General features: G+C 43.0%; 1 protein-coding gene across 4 annotated transcripts; it reads left to right on the top strand.

The window, feature by feature from the left end:
• The first annotated feature begins 5,481 nt into the window (after positions 1 to 5,481).
• Positions 5,482 to 19,158, top strand: CAPN10 (calpain 10). Of its 4 annotated transcripts, none has more exons than XM_065073666.1 (14): positions 5,482 to 5,617; positions 5,841 to 6,204; positions 7,182 to 7,313; positions 7,584 to 7,780; positions 9,015 to 9,232; positions 9,785 to 9,926; positions 11,492 to 11,658; positions 12,231 to 12,514; positions 13,007 to 13,209; positions 15,310 to 15,362; positions 15,480 to 15,565; positions 16,687 to 16,883; positions 17,487 to 17,532; positions 18,312 to 19,158. In XM_065073666.1, the coding sequence occupies exons 2-14, from the start codon at positions 6,061 to 6,063 to the stop codon at positions 18,339 to 18,341; spliced, it is 1,899 nt and encodes a 632-aa protein (XP_064929738.1). In that variant the 5' UTR covers positions 5,482 to 5,617; positions 5,841 to 6,060; the 3' UTR covers positions 18,342 to 19,158. The 4 variants fall into 4 exon arrangements, with proteins under 4 accessions (XP_064929738.1, XP_064929737.1, XP_064929736.1 ...); XM_065073665.1 differs by having other exon boundaries at positions 5,841 to 6,216; XM_065073664.1 differs by having other exon boundaries at positions 15,310 to 15,565.
• Positions 19,159 to 19,987: the final 829 nt, after the last annotated feature.

The raw sequence follows: 19,987 nt of genomic DNA, 5'->3' as shown, positions 1-19,987 counted from the left end.
TTGGATAAAAGGTGAAACATTTGGAAGAGGCTCAGCTAAAGGAACTGTGAGAAAGAACCTATTGCATAATTTGGGGCAGATTTTAGCCCTGCCATGGGATCTACGTAGAACAGAAAAAGGGGGAATTTGGGAGAATATTTTTTCACCAAAAGAATCTGTTTACACCCATGTGTGGATGGGGACTTAGGTGCTGTTACTGGATCTGCGCTTTCTGGCTTTAGATTCATTTGGACGTCACCATCGCCTTAGCCTGGGCTGAACTGGGATAAAGCAATAATAATCTCAGGCCTCCGTAGTGCTTCATTGATTTTCAAAACGGGCCATCAGCATTGTTGGTCTTCAGAACTCCAGGCTCTGCTCTTTGAATGGGGTTACTTTTCTCGTTCTATTTTGTTTTCCCAGGAAAGATGGAGAATGATGTTTTCTGCACAAATCTCTTTCCTTTTTATCGGTTGTTCTCCTGAAGGAGGTTTGTGCAAGCTGACTTTCCGCTTCCCGGGTGGCCGCTGTTGGTGCTGCGTCCCCTGGACCCGCTGGCAGCGGCAGCCTGGCCACAACCGGGAACCACGAGCATCCTCTGGACTCACAGGCCTCTGTTTTAACACGTTTTATTTTGTAGGAGAATGTATGTGACCCTGGTGGGAATTTCTAATTTACATGGATGCCTTATTGATGACTGTCAAATTAAACTAAGCTTTGTGACAAGTTTAGCCTTTTGGGCCGTTTTTCAGTGTCCTTGCTGTTATAGGTGTGTGGAGGAGCTGACTTGGTATGTTGTCTTTGTTTTGTCCTTTTCTGGAGTGCAGCATAGAGGGAGTTAGGAAGTGATTTAAAAGCTGCACAGTGAGAAGTTGGAAAAGTGGCAAAAGCAAATAATCAAAAGTAAATATTATCTGTTGTTACTAAAACTGAAATTCATCGGATCAGCTGTGTGTTTGCATATCCATGCATCAGAGCAGGGAAACGCTGGCTGAACCTAACAGACTTATTCTGATTAAAGAACACAAGGTTTAAGTGCGCATTTCTCCTCTCATCCCTGTGAGATCCCATAGATGACTATTTTCATAAGACTTGTTCTCTGAAACACAGAAACAAAGCAAGATTTATTGAGAGTATTTCAAGCATCCTTCTTCAGGTACTTTTGCTCCTCCTGTGAACAACAAGTGTGGAAGAGGCAAAAATTGGCAGCAAGTTTGTGGAGATAAGCCTTTCTTTGTTGGTGCAAATGAAATTAATGCTGCGGGCTACTTTCTGCCTCGATTTGTAGTAGACTTCACATTGACGGGAAAATTAGACTGAGATTAAATAGAAACTATCTATTTGCCTTATCTTTGGTACATTCATTTCTGATGTGTTAAAGTAAGATTGGTACAGCGAATCAGTTTTATTTAAGCAGATACCAAGAAACAGGGTTGTCTTCCTTATTTTGCAAATGAAAGTTACTGCGTTATTTCATCGCAGCTGTGAGCAGGGTGACATGGGATCCAGGAATATAATTTGTGGAAAAGTTCTGAAGAGCCAAATCCTTTAATAAAATAGAATATTACTAACTTAATGTGGCCATGAAATGCTAAAAAATTGGTTAGTACATTCAGTATATATATATTTTTTGCTACACATATTACTCTGTTAAACTTGTATCAGTGATTTACATTACAGCATCCTAACCACGCACTCCATCAACCGAGAACAATTCTAGCAAACACCCCAGACATTCTCATTTAACCAAAATTGTCTCGTGTTCTCGCACTGCAGTGACCTTGGCTGTTGCCTTTTTTGGATAATACAGGACCTTCTGTACATCTGTACTGATTGCACAATTCACTTAGGCCAAGTACACTTCTTCAGTCTGTTCTGCCTGTTTGTCCAATGATAAAACAACGCAGTACAGTCAACACTTAGGACGCTTGTTTTCACACTTTTTACTATAGATTGATAGAAGCTTAAAGTCATTATGACCACAACATGAGACTTTGTTTATAAACTAAATCACAGTAGAAATCACAGTGTGGGATTTATCAAGCCACTATCCTCTAAGACACAGAATTACCTTTCTTTGGTGAGGACTCAATTTAAATGGCACTAACTTTGTTGAAGCCCCAGGTAATTTGTTGTAGCTTTTGATTAGATACACTTCTAAAACTGCATACCTAACTTGTAGTTTGGATTTGTCTCATTTCAGCTTCCAGCTCTGGAAGCTTCTGGTTTGTTTGTGAAACATAAACTGCTTACTGTGATTAACCTCCTTACCATGTAAGTACCCCATTGATTCTTGGAAAAAACAGCTTGAGTTGTTTGGTCCTTGCAAGGTATGTTTGCCACAGTTCATGTGTTGCTTTAGTTCACGGTGGAGCATGATGTTTCAGCATCCTTTTAAAGTGGAGATTGTCAGAACTGCACATTATTTCTCAAAAAGTACCTCAAATGCTGCTGTGTATTCTGCACCAACTTAAAAAGACTTTTTAAATTAATATTGTGGATTTATCTTGTTTTTTCACTAATTACTGTAGTAATTTGGGCACCAGTTAGATCATGCCTTCCATGGACATGGCAGCCCTTTCTTCTCCAGATACAGGGGTGTAGAGAAAAGTCTTTCATACTCTGGAGGTGACTTTCTTTTCATTCTGCACTGCCTGGTTGCATTAAACGATTGAGCCTCTGTGAACACCTCCCCTCATCTGTGTGTGTGCACCTTCTGCACTGGAAAACTCAAGTCTTACACCTCTGATTTCTTGTCAAGAGAATTAGGATTATGTTGAACATAGTGCACTCTGTGCCTCACAAGGAAGAGGTATAAGAAATGGCATTAATGGGTATTGCACAGCCTTTGATCCTTTTCCAAAAGGAACTTACCGAGATGCAGGGTTTTGAGGAAGGGTGGGAGATGATGGGAAAGGGGAGGACATGGGTTGATCTTCATGTTCCCGTGATTTGGTGGAAAGTGTCACTGGGATTAAGCCAAGTAATAATAATTGGTTGACATTCTGTGTATGAGCTAGGGAAGCATCATCTTTGTGCTCAGTTTTAATCTTGGCGTCTTGTACCACCTGTTGTGCTGTGGTAGCCAGCATGGAGGTTGGGAGCTGTGCCTGAGCTAAGGAGGGAGGTCTTCATCCAGCAGGGAGATCTTTATCCAGCAGCAGGAGTCTTCCTCAGGCCGAGCCTCTCTTTTTCTGCAAGAAGATTGACTCTGTCTTCCCAGTAGCTGAAGAGAGCACTGTGATACCAGGCTGCTTCTGGCTGGCTGATGAAAACCATCAGAGACTTCTTTCATACCACGCTTTTCTGAGCATAAGCCCTCCAAAATCTTCCTTCAGCAAAATGATGTTCTGTGCTGTTCCTCTGATGCAGCTCTGACCACTGTCAGCCTAGTGGGGTTGCAGGGATTAAGCCTGTGCCTTCCTAAGCCTGTGCCTTCCTAAGCCTGTGCCTTCCTAAGCCTGTGCCTTCCTAAGCCTGTGCCTTCCTAAGCCTGTGCCTTCCTAAGCCTGTGCCTTCCTAAGCCTGATGTCAGGATCCAATGACTTGCAAGAACTTCTCTGTGCAACTTGCACAACTTTTGTGTGTCAGAGTTTGCAGAAACAAACACACACGTTACACCCAACCACTATTACTTGGATCACTTTTACCCGTCTCCCTGTCCTTGCGCCATCTGGAGCTGGAGACAAAAGCAAACATGAGGCTGATGAGATGCCAAAACCGGAAAAGGATCATGAAATTATCAAATACTACTCTGTCAAAAGATAGTCTTCATTCACATGGAAATGAGCTGGCTGTTTAACTAGATGCTAAAGTATTTTTAACTGTTTAAATTTCTACAGCAACCAGCACCTTGGTGTCTGCTTTCCTTTTTTTGAACAAAATACAAAGCACCTCTGTAAGTGCACTGAGATTGACTAAAAGGCAAGTGTCATTTTGTCTTAGAATCTTCTCTTCAAGACTTGCTGTCTAAATAGGCCTGTGGTTCTGTCTTTAGGAATAGTTTGATCCAGCAGGATTTCCGAGAGGCAATGGAGAGAATTCTCTGTTGCTTTTGTTCCAGAGCTTGAAGTTAATAGAAAAAAACATTGCCAGCTGCATAATACACGAGTTTGCCTGTTGCTGACTTTGCAGTGGGGGCAAGGGAAGCATGTCTGGTGTCTGGGAGACCCAGATAATGCCCATCCTTCTCTTTCTTCTAATGGCACCATAAATAAATACGGCTACATGTTTAAGTAGCTCACTGTTTCAGATTGGATCTCCTATATTTACAGTCTTAGAGCTCAACATTCATACTCCTGTCTGTAATCTGTCCTTTAAGGAATTTATGCAGCTGTGATCTGTGATGGCTGTTTCCTAAAGCAAGCAGCAGGGGTGAAATCACAGGGATGAGAGCCTCACTGTTCTGGGACAGAGCTCTTTTCTTCCCTTTCCCTCCCCAACAGCCCCCGCAGCTGCAGCTCTTGCATGAGTGTCCACAAGAGGGGTCCTTATTCAATGGCAACGTTTCCTTTGCTCCCAAAAGGCTCAAAACGCGAAAAGTCTTGTTTGTTGATGACATTTGCTGTATGCAATGGAGAAGCCTCCTGCCTGTACAACGGGAATAAGCCGGGGCAGAGGAGGTTTTTCTGATCAGACGGGTACGGCAGTTACCGCGGATATTTCCATTCCGCTAAGGTGGAGCTTTGGGAGGAGGATTTCTGCGTTTATTTCTGACACAAACGGATCAGTGTTTTCTGTGGATCTCTCTTGCTCAGAGCTCTCTACCCAAGGGCCAGGTCGTGCAGCCATTAGACTCAAACCCACCTTTACAGGTGAGTGTGAAAACAGCTTTCTTGGTGAACATCGCGTCCTCCGCGCTGGCTCAGCAGCCTGCTCGCCTGGCCCACGGGGGCTTCTCCAGAAACACTAATGGAAAAGGCCAAAATGCAAACAAGAAAGCTGGGAATAACAGTGTTTTAGTGAGGGGTGGCTGCCAGCGGCCTGGGCTGCATCTGTCATTGTTCTTTTTTTATAGCAAATCAGTATTTTTTTAATGTCTTTTTTCTGTTCTATGTCACCAGTCAGTGGCAGCTGTCAAAGGATGAGAATCGATGTGTTTGTCAGTTCAGCCCTTGGACAAATATTTACTGATAAACGATTTGAAAATGTGATCTTTGCCATCATCTCAGGAAACCGCTTTGTGAAGATCAACAATTTCTGTGTCACACTCTGCATGACAATAGAGTTTGGGTTTGTTTCCCTCAGCCTCTCAGAGCTGCTCGGGTGACCATCGCGCCTCCCTCCTCCTGCAGCTCCGCGCAGGAGAGTTTCCCGTCTCTCCAGCTGTTCCTGGTGCGGGATCCCGCCCGTGCTCGGGAACCCGCAGTGCCCGGGGATCCCCGACCCGGCTCCCGTCACTCCGGACACTGGGAGCGGCCGCCACCGCCGCGCAGCCACAGCCGCGGGGCACGCTGGGACCTGGCCCCGCCCCGCTCTGCGGGCCCTGGCGGCCGATTGGTGGTGCGAGCAGCACGTGCCTGTCTGCCGCCATCTCATTGGCCAGCAACCCAGTCCGTTTCCTGAAGGGGCGGGGAGAGCGCGGCGGCGTTGCCGCGGGAACGGCCGCGCCGGGCATGGCTGCGGGGCGGCACCCGCGGTGAGGAGGCGGCCGGGGCCGGGAGGGAGCGGGTGTGGGGGCGCGTCTGTGGGGTGGCTGGTTGGGGCACGAAGGGTGTCAGGGTGGGGGGTGTGCGCAGAGGGCGCCCGGTTGGAGGTGGGTGTGAGGAAAGGGTGGCGGTGGCGGGGCCTGTGTGGCGCGGAAGGGGCTCCGTGCGCTGCCGGGGGTCGGTGTCTCTGAGCCCCTCGCTCTCTCCCAGCAGAGCCGGGAACCTCCAGGGCGGTCGCAGGTGCTGCCAGCAGCCGGCGATGCCGTGGGTCAGGCTGCTCCGTGGGCAGAGGGAGGAGCTTTTGTGCTCCCGGGTCGATCTCCCGGCTGCTGGTGCCTCAGCTGCAGCTCCCGAGTGACGCTCCTGCGGTTCCGCTGCTGCGCGGACAGAGTCGTGGGAAAGGCCGGTGCAGCTGCCGCGGCTTGTGCTGAAAATGCTGGGAGAGACAAAGCCCGTCGTGGTGAAGAGAGACCTTTACACAGACCCCGCGTTTCCCGCCAGCGACACCTCTCTGTTCTTTGACTGTTGCACCCCACTTGCCCAGTTCAGAGGCCAGATATCTTGGCTGAGACCGAAGGTGAGTGTTAAGGTACGAAAGACTGTGATTTTGGCAGAACGGGACTTTAAGGCGGCAAATGGCAGTTAGCACTGCAGGACTGCTTCTGAGTGGTTTTGTTGTTTAGAAACGCAGAAGTGATAAAATCAATGTATGTTGGTGGTAACGGTATCTGTGTGACAGTTTTTAAGTAGGGTTGATTTAAATCCCGATGTAGAACTTTTCCATTTCAAGGTGCTGTTTGAAATTCAGATATTGTGTTATAAATATTTTTCATTATGCAAATAATGATGTTTTTCTGCCCCTTATCTGGGGCTGCCTGTAGAGCAGGGATGGAGCTGTTGGTTATCAGACAGAATTGTCAAACAAATGACTTGACCGAACCCTGTGTGCAACTTTCTGCTTTTGTACCTTACACCTTGATTACCACTGAGGGCTGATCCATTACTTTCCATCTCTTGCAGTGTTTATAGGTGAGAGAGGAATCATTTTAAAACTGACTTGCAGGTTTGTTTAAATGTATAAGACCTTGCATTTGAAATCACCTCTTTTACTACCAAGTGATTTATTTTTATTTGCCCTAGAAAAGGCTTTTCTCCTGTGCTAGTTTTGGAGGTTTTTGTAACTCGGGACGTGCAGTGCCATGTGAGTGGCATCAGTTCTGTCTGTCACAGCTGATCAAATGTCTGGCAAGGAGCTGGTGAATTATGTTTCTTGCACTTATTGGTGCCTCTGCTAAGGTCACATCTGGTGGTGACATTTATGTACTAAAATCCACGTGGGAACTGGATTTACCTCCCATAAAGTACCTGCAAAAATAGCCATAAGGCAGTAATTGGTTACTGCTTGCTTAGGCTGGGTCTGAAAAGGAAATGCTCAAGGGGGAAAAATTCCGTGATTTTGGGAGAGGTCTCTGGAGCTCTCCCATTCCCTGGCACACAGACCCCCTTCAACGATCGTGCAGGATTTGGCTTTAACTCCCCTTCTTTTAATTTTAGGACATTTGTTCTACTCCTCGGTTGTTTTCCAACAATCCGCAGGATGTGCAAGTGAAACAAGGAATTTTGGGAGATTGTTGGTTCCTGTGTGCCTGTGTAGCTTTGCAGAAGAGCAAATACCTACTGAATAAGGTACAGGGCAGTTTCTTGCTCCCTCTTGCAGATGTTTTGTTCACCTGCTTTACGTTTGTGTATTGCTCTTGAATCCCGGGCCTCAAAACTGAACATCTGTTTTGTTTTGCTTAGTTTTCCTCCAGTTTTTATTGTGATTTTTTTTTTTTTCTGTTGCTATTAGAGTTAATATTGAGCTCTTTTTTCACTGTGTTGTGTTTTTGTGTGTGTGTTTTGTGTTGTGTTTTTTTTTAATCATTATTTGTCTTGACGTTTGCTTTTGCCGTCTAGGTGATCCCCCCAGGTCAGCCCAGCTGGGCAGATGATTCGTACCGAGGCTGTTTCACTTGTCGGGTCTGGCAGTTTGGGCGCTGGGTGGACGTGACCATCGACGATCGCTTGCCTTGCCTCGGTGGGAAACTCTGCTTTTCCCAATGTCAGACGGAGGATTTGTTTTGGCTTCCACTGTTGGAAAAAGCTTATGCAAAGTATGTGAACACTGATACTGAGGGGCAGTAAAGGGAGGTACCGTACTTGTCTACCTTCTGCTGGCTTCTCACATGTGACTCTTTTGGGCATAGATCTGTGTATTATTCAGTACAAAGTACAATCCCTGCCAGCTTTCCCTTACTGGTCGTTGCTCTTTAAACTGTAGATCCAAAAGGTGTGTTTCTAGTTGTGTGTGAGGTAGGATAATATTAGGAAGAGAACAATGATAAAAACTAAGAGCTGAAATGAATTGTCAGGATTTAAATGATGTTCATTAAGTCATTAGCTATTGGTCATCTGCTTTATTAAAGGGAAATATTTTACTAATGCAGTATTTTAGGGAGGCAGAGGGCACAAATAAAAGTAGAAAGCGTGTGAACATTTTCATGGAAAGCAAAGACATAAAGTTTCTGCTAGGTGAGGCTCTGGTTGCATGAGTTCCACTGCTGCTTTTGCTTAATTGGATAGTTCATATTTTGAGATGAAACAACCGTATTGTTCATGTGTTTGAAAATGCAGCTATTGTATGTTTTATGCTGCATCCTTCCAAATGCTGCCCATATAGACAAAGCAATCCAGAGACCAAGTGTAAGATGGACATTAATGGTCCAAAAGAACTCAGACCACAGGTTGTGGTTGCCAGCAGAGGGCAGAAAGAGACTTTAAATATGAAGAGATTTATTCAGCTGTAGATCTGTGGAGCAGAAATAGTGAAGCAGCAATGGCACGTTAAAGCTTCTCTGTAGGTTTGAAAGGTGCTTTTCTTGTTTGTTTCTGTAGAGTCTTATTGTTCTGTCTTGTCCGGTCATTCTAGTATAGTCTTGATTTCTTCTGCTCTGCTGCATCAGGTAGGGCAGGCTCTTGATTTGCTGAAGTTGTTGAAGGACGTGCTGCTCTGTTTGTGCAGAGTGGACGAAGAATAATTGATGGAGAGGAAACAATGTTATTTATTCATACAGAATGAAGTTAGTATATCATGAAAGACGATGTAGTCCACAAATACTAAGGTATAAATGACTGGTACTAGACTAGAGTGGTTTCTATAGAGGATGACGTGAAGTGTGATAACCTTCCCATCAAACAATGGAATGGGAATGAGAATGACATTCTTTAGCTGTTGTGTTCTGTAAATAAGACAGTATGTGCTTTCTTTTGCCTACTTGGGGATATGGGGTAGGGTGGGGTTTCTTTAATTCTGCTGTTTGTAGACACTTTTTTTTGTCTCTGTTACAGAGTGCACGGGTCCTACGAACAGCTGTGGGCAGGACAGGTGGCAGATGCTCTGGTTGATCTGACTGGAGGAATTGCTGAAAGATGGACCCTGAAAGGCCCTGGAAGAAACGTGGAGAAAGAGAAGACTGGCACAGTTTTGGAGAAAGCCGTGTTTAGGAGATTAATGAATCTGAAGGAACAGTGTGTAATAAGCTGCTCAGTCCTCGATTCCAGACAAGGTGATAGCAAAGTTCTAGACATTTTAAAAGTCATTATCTGGATTTAACAGGGTTCAGAGCACAAGGCAGCCGGCAAATGCATAGTGCTGATTCTAGGACCACACCAGTGTCATGGTGCAATTTTACATAACCTTGGATAAATAAAGATTTAAGGGTGTTGTTGAGTTGAGGATGGAGGGTGCTTTGGAGAAGTGCGTTTTATATTAATGCCAATTTGATCAGTTCTCTAAAAGAGACATAACCCCACATCCCTTGATAAAACACCTGAAAAAACCCTTGAAAACCCCAACGAATTCTGGTATGGAGAATTTATAGATGTTTGAGATCAAGTAGTCAGTTAATATGCCTTAAGATTGTAATTTATTTTATTTTTATATAGTCACAACTAAAATGAACTGTTTGGGTTTGTTAATGCTGTTTGTAACACTGATTTTAAAAGCATTTCCTCTTAGCTCCAAGTTGTCTTCTTTCGTGGTATAGTTCAGTGTCATTCCGTGTAAGACATGGAACAGGTTCTTTTGTTCACTTTCAAATGCTTTTCTGTCTATTCAGGTACAAGTGAACGAGGAGAATTTCATGCCTTTATTGTGATAGACGTGTTGAATCTGTCTGAAGCGTCAGGCAGGGAAATCTTCCTACTACGAATCCGAAACCCTTGGGGGAGGCGGTGCTGGAGTGGTCCCTGGTGTGAGGGGTGAGCAGGTTTATTTTCATTTGGAAAATCAATTGCAAAAGTTCTTAAGCACGAAGCCAAACACTGTTATTGCAAAGGTGAATGTTGCTAATAGGCTGTAGTGGAGCAGAGAGACTCCAGTTGGGGTGCAGTTCTGTGCAGAGTTCCGTAGTTCTCACAGGCTGTTGGTTCCAGGTGAGTCATTTTTATTTCTTCTGGTAATCTACTTTTTTTTTTAATACCAAATACATTTTTCTTTATCAAAGAATCATATCTTCTTGTAGAGATAAACATAAGATGTTGGTTTATTTTGTGTCTGATTTTTGCAGTATGTTTTGTTTTGTTCTGCGGTTGATCTAAGTATCTTTGTTCGTAAGATGTTTGTGACTCATAAGTAGTCAGTTGGCTTCATTCAACTCTCTTTATTAGATCTTGTCTCAGTTGCAGAAGACAAGCAAAGGCGTATGTATAAAACAAAATATAGCAGAAGGAAGGAGTCTTATGTTTTTTGCTTGTGTGCTGTAGTTTGTGGAGATTATTATGAGCAGAAGAAGCTGGAATCGAGTAGATATAAAGAAGAGTAGACATTAAATTAGATATGAAGAAGAGTAGATATTAACTTAGATATAAAGAAACCTATTTTAAAGGAATTGCAGAAATATGTCGAGCAGTTCATATAGCAAAGTAACAAGAATGAAAAGCGCAGATGCTACTCAGACACTACTAGACATTACTTTTGTCAAGTGTTGCCATATTTAGACTAGACGAAAGAACACACCATTCTTGACCCAAGGAGCAAGCTTTCAGCATTGAAATATGGTAACAATGTGATCATGTTAATAAACATTTTAGAGAAATGTTTTTTTTTTCCCTGAGTTAAAAAGGTGGGTTGGTAGTTTTTGCTTTTGGCAGAGTTGGTTATATAGTTGGTCTTTTGTAGTTTCTTTGCCAAACACGAAGTTGCCATGTGGTTGCATGAGGATGGCATTCCACTGAGTGACCTTAGAGCCCGGCTTTATTCAAGTGCAGAGCTGTTCTTTGCTGTTAGTGAAACAATCAAAAATGGTGAAAGTACCAGCTTTTAATGGGCCCTAAATAATGAGGTGTTTAAGTTCTTGGCTGATCATGACTTTGCTGGCAGACTCATGGGAGTAACTGGCTACTTCATACAAACGGTGGGGTTTGATGTTCACTACAGAGCATTAAGATTCTTTCAGAACAGTCACTGTGCAGCTTGTTTTACTTTTTTGTCAGTATTTTTAACAGCTGTTAAAATCTTTATTCTGCCATCACACTTTGGACCGTACTGACTGTATTGTAAGCAAAGTAACGATTTCACCTACAGGAGCTGCTGTGTCCTGTCGGGTGTTGGGCTGGTTCTAAGTTTTCTTTGATATGTCACAATTCATACTTTATCTCTCTCATTGACTAGCAACGTGGATACAGGAAATATTCAATGCAAGTGTTTGACAATAAAATGAAAGAAACCCCTTCTTATTGTCCTGCTCCATAGGATATTTGATAGAACATTGTTAAGGAACTTGATTGGGCCCAGAACTAGATGTTAACCTTTGTCTTATGTGCAGCGGTCAAGGCTGGAGCCGGCTGGATCCAGCAGTTGCCTCGGAACTGCTCTCCCAGATCCAAGAGGGGGAATTCTGGGTTGATGAAGAGGAGTTTTTCAGGGAATTTGATGAGATCACCATGGGCTTTCCAGTCAATGAGGAAGGACAGCTGCAGAGCCTCTATTCAGGTGTGCTATGAGAAAACATCTTGCTTGTGCAAATCACGTTATGTCAAATGGGCAAGACTGGTTTGAGTTGCGAATGGCTGCAACTAGACCATAGTTTTTCTTAGTCTTTCCCTCTCCTTTAGACCCACAGGCCTTTTCTGTTTCTACTGGGACGAACAGAGGGATGAGAGGAAACTGAACATCTCTAGAGAGGAGTCTGATATTTCTATGAAATCTAGTTACTTGCTTAGAGAGATTAGTTACTTGAGAGATTAGTGTTTTCTGTCTAGAAAGCTGCTGTTCTGGACAGCCTTGTGGTGTTTTGTGGTTGTTTTTTTCAATGGGAGATAAACTTCACATTTCTAGAAACAGTTTATTGTTGTAAAAATCATGTCATCAATCTGCCATTACCTGTTGTGACATTCATTCTCATACCTCTCAAAACCTTGGTCATGACTCTCTGCTTGGAGAAAGTGTCAAGGCTATGACAGCATGTTTTCTTGGGCTGGGGAGTCTCTGCCATATGTCTGTTGTATAAAATTAAGTAGCCACTGGTGTCTGAAATCTGCACCATGTTTTTCTTATTTTATTAGAGAAAGTGCTGTATCACTCGCAGAATCTCTTTGGCTCCTGGGTGAGAGGCCAGTCTGCAGGTGGCTGCCGTAACAACAGCAGCTTCCCCACCAACCCAAAGTTCTGGCTGAGGGTCTGTGAAAAGAGCGAGGTGTGCATTGCTCTGCTGCAGAAACACCGGGAATACAGAGCTGACTGGGCTGGAAGAAGGAGAAATCTGGCTCATTTAGCAGAGGAAAAGCTGTGTTTGACTGAAGGCATCCAGGGGAAGAATTACCAGGCTGTGGGATTGCATGTCTGGAAGGTAATAAGGGAATGACATTACTCTTTTTGCAAATAGAAGTTTTAAAGCATTACTGAAACATCTGGGTAAAATCATTCATTCCCTACGGCAGTGATGTGATTCAACTGTGCACATACTTTACATCTCTGATTTACATCGGAATGATCCTGTTTATCTCACGGTGCGGTTACTGTCTGCACAAGCTGTTAGTTGACTCGTACTTTCTTCTTATCATTGAGTGCCAAGTAGCAGAACTGTTGGGACTGTTCCAAACTAGTGTATGACTTCCCAGGCTGATTATTTGATGACTATTTCTAAATTTACTGCCCCTGAATATTAACTCTTCGTACTCCTTTTTGATGTTCAGCTTTTCTGCTGACATTCTCCTTACTTCTTTCCTTTTGTAAATGTACGCATGTTTAGCAATGTTTTAAACAATATTTTATTATTGTTAGTTTTATTGAAAACTCCACGTTTCCTAAAGCACCACACATCGTTATGCATCTATTCTAGGTGGAGAAGAAACGATTTAACCTTCCCAAGACCCTCTCTGCTCCTCCGGTTGTAGGTACCGTCTGCCATTCCTATGACAGGGAGGTGCATGTGTGCTCCGACCTGTCGCCTGGCTTTTATCTTGTTGTTCCCAGCACCTTTCTGAAAGATGCAGTGGGCAATTTCTTGCTTCGTGTGTTTTCAACAGGAAGGATCTCTCTCAGGTAGGTTTAAAACAAAATTTCTGTCACTGACATAAAGATATATGAAGTATAGCACTAAGTATAAATGTTCAAAAGGTTTTGAAGGGTTGTGCCCAGTTCCAAGTAACAGCGTTGGTTTGTCTTTGAATTCAGGTAAGTAGCGTTCTATCTCCATGTTTGGTGTTTGTTTCTTTTTTTCATGAAGCTGCAGAAGTAGTCACGTAAGTAGCATCTTGACTGTAAACTGCAGCTTAGTGTTTTGAGAATGTGTGTATTTTGTAAAAGAACTGAATAGGTTTCTGCAGAGCATGTTTCTCAACATGTGGAAGTTCTTTCTTAATATACGGAAAAAATGAAGATGTACCACAGAAGTTAAAAGCAGCTGTTACTGTAATCAGCAACAGAAGAGGAGAGCAGTATATTATGTATGCTGGAAAATACATACTAACAGGTTTCCTGACATAAAACATTGCGGTTAGTGAGCAACACAGATTTGAATGCCAATGGAGTGTCAGCAGTGGGCTCGGGTGACACAAGGCCCACAGCTCATCTTTTCAGGGCAGGTACAGGAAATAGCACTGGCGTTTATTCTGTCTTCTTTAGCTGAATGAAGAACTGGTTTTTGACTTAAAACATTCAATACTGACAGTACAGCTGAACTTCTTAACTGTGGAGGCTTCAAGAAGCTCACCAGCATTATGACAGAATTCTTGGAAGGATCACTGCATATTGTGTTCTAGCTGACCTTTCCTCATAACTTGTGACACAAAATAGACTTTTGTAACAGACTTAAAACAATATTTTCTTTCTGTTTTAAAACAGAATGCTTGCTTATCCAGCAGAAAATATCAGCAATGTCCATCCAGTAGCTTCTGATAACTTTTAATTTTTTTAACTGTAGCAGACTACATAGGTACCTCAGCACTTTAAAGTCAATTATTTATGATCAATTCTGTGTTGGTGACCATAGCCTCTAAGTAAATATTCAAAAGGCGTGGTTATGAGTAGTTGTGTGGAGTCAGCAAAGTTACACCTTCTTCCAATAAACCTGAACAAATCTGAGGCTGTCTAATAGCTTGTGCCAGGTAAGCTACATGCAGGGGCAAAACCTACTGTTGGCAACATGTTTGAAAGCTGTTCGAATCCTTCTTTATATTCTGTTAGTACACTGTCAACTTGTATCTCCTTGGAGAGAAGCTGGCAAGTCACACTACAAAGCCAGAACGCTCATTAATCATTTACTCTGCGGAATTTGGAAGCAAGGTGGCATCAAGTCTTAGGCTGAATAAAGGTCTGCAAAACCATGAGGCTAATTTTGCTGCATGGATGAAAGTTTTGTTCTTCTTACCAGCAATATATTTGGTTTCTGGACATATTTTGTCTGTAGAACATGTTGCACTTTCAGTGATGGGATAAAATTTCTAGTATTGCTGTTACGTATATCGCTTCCGCAGGCTGAACCAGAGGGGCCAGCCTGGATGTGTGTCACGAATGGACAACGGCAGAACGTCGTAACAGCTGTTGTGTGTTCTCAACTAGAAAACTGGAAATTACAATAGATGATAATGTTTCAAGTTATGCTGAAATATGGTTTCAAATGTTGCACAACCTATACCAAGTTGTTCATGTGGCTGTGAGAAGCAGCGCTGGGCCAGGATCAAAATAGGGTCGACATTACAGTGATCAAGTCAGCAGGTAAAATGATGGTTTCTTCTGATTAAAGACATAATAGATATACAGAATGCAGTGTATGCTTTGGACTTACTGAGATGCTCGTGTGTACTCCAAAGACACTGTCAGTTGTATTGCTTTCAAATAGGACAAATAGCACAAGGGGTATTGAGGAAAAAATATGTGAGCTGTATTACTTCTGGAATGTACGAAAATCTTATCTGGTTTTGGCACGTGCTTTGTACGTGGTGTCTTGTTCTTGTGGAGTTCTGTGAATTATCGAGGAACTTAGAGCTGTACAGTTCTCTTTGTGCTGAAAACTTGGAGGAATTGTATTCATGTAAGTTTACGTGGTGCTAGTAGTTCATTTTTGTGAGGTGGTTTGTTAGATTTTGTGAAATCTTAGAGGTGTCATACATGTTAGCTTCTTTTCTCTCTTATGTTTGATAGCGAGCTGAAGCCACCGCCCAGAGATGCCGCCCTCTGTGAAGAGCTCCCGCCAGGTGAATGGGAGACAGTGCAGCTGCACGGCTGCTGGAAAAAGGGACAAAGTGCTGGAGGCAGCAGGAACTTCCCCTCATTCCACATCAATCCCAGCTTTCCCCTCTCCATTCCTGCAGGACCAGGAAAAAGCAGTGTGAAAGTTACCCTGCGTCAGCACTGCCAGGATAGCAAGTGCCGTCCTATAGGTTTCCATATTTTCCAGGTAAGACACCTGCTCGGTTCGGCTGCTCACGTGCCAAGGGGGAAGGTCAGCCAGGCAGTTCAGTGCTCCTTCCACCTGCCCAGGGACTTGCTGCTTTGGGGAGAAAGGCTGATCCTGTGCCGTAATGCCTGCGGAAGATACGGGGTAACTACAGAGTTACACAGCAGAGTAACCAGATCATTGGTTCCACTGAATCCTTCTGGTGTTCTAAATTAGTTTTAGAAATTATGGACTTGTAAAGAATTCTCAGTGTCTTGGTGATTGAGGACCAGACACTTTTGGTAACTCATCATGAAAACCTATTTTCTTCATCTTTAATAATTATTTGTCCATTGGCAAGTGATGTTTGATCTGCAGACAAGATTAGTATTCAAAAGGCCGTGATACATTGAACAGATGATCTGAAACAAGACAAGGTATGATTTGGTGTGGACAAATACAGGTTCTACATGTATGTGCCAGTGATCAGCTGCATAAATGTAGGATGGGAAGCCTCTGATTAGGTGGCTGTTTTGCAGGGAAAGCTGGCTTTATTTTTGAAAAACACGCTTCAAAAAGGGTGTTGTTTAAGTGGAAAGTCTGGAGTTGAGCATCAGGAGTGATCATGTAGCTTCAAAGATCACAGAATCAACTGGGTTGGAAAAGACCTCAGAGATCATCGAGTCCAACCCTTGGTCCAACTCTAGTCCGTGATGCAATATGTGAAGAAAGACTGGCATTTTTTGTGCCTATAGAAGACTGAGGAGAAGCCTAATGCAAATTTTTAGTGCAGGAAAGACCACCAGACAGAGGAAGGACCCAGTCTGCTGTGAAAAACAAGTGCATTAGGCTGCAGCGAGGAAGAGTGAGGTTAGAAAATAGAAAAAGCTTTTGAGCTATGTGGGGGGTGGGTTGTAGAAATTGTCTACAAACATGCTAGGAAGTATTTATCTGTACTTAATACTGCCATCTGGGTTTTTCTGGATGCCTTTCCATCTCTCTCTTCTGTAGCTCTGTATAGAAGAGTAGGTATTTGGAAGGGAATAGATACAGAACATACCACACTCTGGTATACCAGGAATTTAACGTCGCAAAGTCTGAAACGTCAGAGAAGATGGGCATGTGTTCATTGTGTTTTGCAGGTGCCGGACAGCAGCTGGGAGCCACATAGTTCTTATGTGCAGCTGGAGCCGCTGGTGAGCTGTGTCCCTCACTGCCACGCGCAGGAGGTGACGCGGCTGTGCCAGCTCCCCCCGGGCAGCTACGTCATCGTGCCTTCTACGTACCTGCCCAACACGGAAGGCAGTTTTACAGTGGTCATAGCAACCAAAATAGACAGGTACAAATACGCCGCCTTCTGTTTGCATTTCTAGTATTTCTAGTGCGTGTATTACAGGATGTTTGGAAACAATAAGTCTTGTAATATGTCCTCACTTCTGATAGAAAATACTGGGTTTGAGTCATTGTTGCTGTTGTGTTTGCAAGCAGTGCTTACCACTTCGAATATGTTGGAAGAATGGCTAAAAAAAGAAGTATTTGTTAATCATCTTGTATCAATTGCTGAATAGCAGCTATTTAGTGCTAGAGAAGATGGCACTAAAACAACTAATTCTGAGCTATGTCTGAATATTAGGATTTATGCTGGAATTCTACTAAGCTTGTTAATAAACAGGGTTGTTTTTGACAAGAATGCAATGAGTAACTGACCTTATTCCAGGTCATTGCTCCTGACCTGAATAATAACAGGTCTGAATCAGAGTTTGTAGATTCCATAAGATTGTGGTAAGATTATGTAAAATTGCATCAAGATTCCTTAAGGGAAAGGATGTGGAACAAAGCCTGGTGTAACAGTCGCCTCTTTTTGAGGTGGGATAAGTGATTGATGTTTACAAAACCCCCCAGTGATTTGTGCAGAAATAAGTGTGGTTTGGCTTTTCAACAGGAAGCACATTCACAGCCGGGAGACGCTTGGACAAGTATTGCAAGAAGTAAGTGATACATTTTTAATTGGTTTCCAAAGTGTTGCAGAAGCATCACTGAGGCTTATGTATTAATTACTATTGAGAGTCACGTACCACTGGACTGGACTTGCAATGGTCTCATTTACTTGCTGCAAACTCACAATCTTTGGTTTTTGTTTCTCAGCCAGAAAAGTGGCATTTCTTAGCTAACAAAATTTGGTTTTTAACACCACTCAGATACACAGAAGCTTTTGCATGACTATTTACTCCCTCAGGTCATTCCCCGGTACCTACCTCTGCTGTAATGTCTGTGAGAAACTGCACTATTGGTGATGAGTAGATTGTACTTTTACATGTGCTTTCAAGAGTGTAAACACTCTTTACATATCTGGATCTATTTTGATGTTTTCACTCTTGGTGTCACCATAGATCTACTAGCTTTAATTTTATATTGTAGCCTTTGTCCATCTGATTGGCCTTTATTAATTTGGGATCCTACGTATTGCTATTTAGAAATTCTAATGATATTACAATATTGTGAAGACGTGATTTCTAAGGGGCGCATCACGGCAGAGCGGTTTTTTCCAAAGGTTTGTGTAAGTGATTTCTCATCACTGAAGGGATGGGATTTGTGAATTTTAGCTGTTTAAGGTGTTTCACAGGAAAAGCTTTTATTTTGGCCTTAATTTTTAAATCTTTCCTTGATCCGTTTTACTCTTAGTTCCTTATGGATATTTTCTCTTTCTCAACAAAAGAAGTTAACTCATGAAATAGCCTTTTTTTCTGCATTTTTCATTTTCTTGTAGATGTCGTTTACAACCATCATGAAAAGGTGACCTGGAATTCTCACACTGTCATTTCAAGAGCCATTGGAATGCTGTTGTCAGTTTTAAATGGAACAACACGAAGACACTCTTGGCCTGGCTGTTCTTCACTGGTACCAGCTGTCAGGTCTACAACAACTCTTTGTAAAAATACCTCCTTAATCACGTATACCCTGAATATTTGTTCTTCCTGTGTATTTTAGAACTGGCATTGTACAGCAAATCTTCATAATGTACCTCAGTTCTTCAGAAGTGCAAGTGAAGAACAGGTGCATGTGTTAAGCCAAGCTACGGTTTGGGAAGAAAACCAGAAATGTGCATTATGACATATGAAACATTTAAAATTTTTTTTAAAAAATCAGTCTTACAGAATAACTTCAGGAGACCAAAGGGGTAACCCTCGAGGAAAGAAAGAAACTGGAGTATTTTTTTTCAGGATGGTTCAAGAACCATCCAAATACACTGGAATAGAAGAAGTTGCAGCTTGTGTCCTACACTGCCAGTCATGCTGCTGAGCACTTTACCATGGGCCCTTTGCTGAACCATGCAAACGGTGGGTTGAAAAGAAAGGAAAAAATAATTAAGACTTGAAATCTTTTGTTTATGAACTATCAGGTGAAACTGCTTTTGTAAATCTGCAAGAACGTGTTTTATGGAAGATCTGTCCTCAGTGTAAAAAAGACGATGTTTAAGAGCTTTTTCTTAATTTCTGTTCAAAAGTATTTCTTATTCAAGGAGGATTTTTTAGATGTTATATTTTCCTCAATAAAAATGGAGTGATGTTAAAAAATTTCAACATGTCTTCTATTAAAAAGGTGAAAACTGTCAATGATGTCAAGTCTGCATTTGTTCTGCAGTAACAAACCTGATGGTGTCTTAGAGCTTTCTGGAGATGCTGTTCTTTCCCTGTCCTCTGCAGCTGCTGCACTTGCTTCCCACTCCTGTGGCCTGAAACCTTCATCCCAGAAGCAGCTTTCAGATGTCCAAACTTACCCTCTGGTACCTGCACTGGTGAGCTCTTGCAATAGTACACACTGCTCACAGTGCCCACAAGGCCAGGCTCAGACTGAGCCTCTTGTTGAGTAAGGCTGAGTCCAACAGGACCCAGATTCACCCTGCAGAAAGGTTTGGGAGGGCAGACAAGTGGTCACTGCAAAAGCAGCAAGACCATAGAGAGAGGACCCTGCTGGTGATAGAGTAGCCCCATGTCTTCAAAAAGGCTTTATGTCAAATTAACTCATCATGGCTACAAGAACACGCATTTAAACCTGAATAATTTAATCCAAGCAGATTACAAAGCCAGAGCCATCCAGGGAAGATGTAGGATTAGATCCACCACCGTGCTCCCCTGTGGCTGGAGTGAGACAGCCACACTCAGTACAACCCCGGGCCAAAAACCACACAGAAAAGAGGTTTTGGCACAGCCTTGCGCAGCTGGGCAGACACCGCAACACCGCAGCGGCAAACCGCAGCGGCTGCTTCAAGCAGCATCCGCTTGGGAACCTCAGAGAAACTGCTGCTTGCTGGGGACAGGGGACACCAAGCAACTGCTATAGGGAAATGTCTTCATGGGTGTAGTTCTCTTCTATAATAATGCTTTCGGTTTCTGATGGCTCCTGGGCACAGCAACCTATGGGTTCCTTAAAACACTGAGCTAG

This window comes from Columba livia, chromosome 9 (genome assembly GCF_036013475.1).
Source record: "Columba livia isolate bColLiv1 breed racing homer chromosome 9, bColLiv1.pat.W.v2, whole genome shotgun sequence".
Classification (NCBI taxonomy): domain Eukaryota; kingdom Metazoa; phylum Chordata; class Aves; order Columbiformes; family Columbidae; genus Columba; species Columba livia.
Note: the sequence above shows the minus strand (reverse complement) of the source record. Positions and strands in the feature narration are given on the sequence as shown.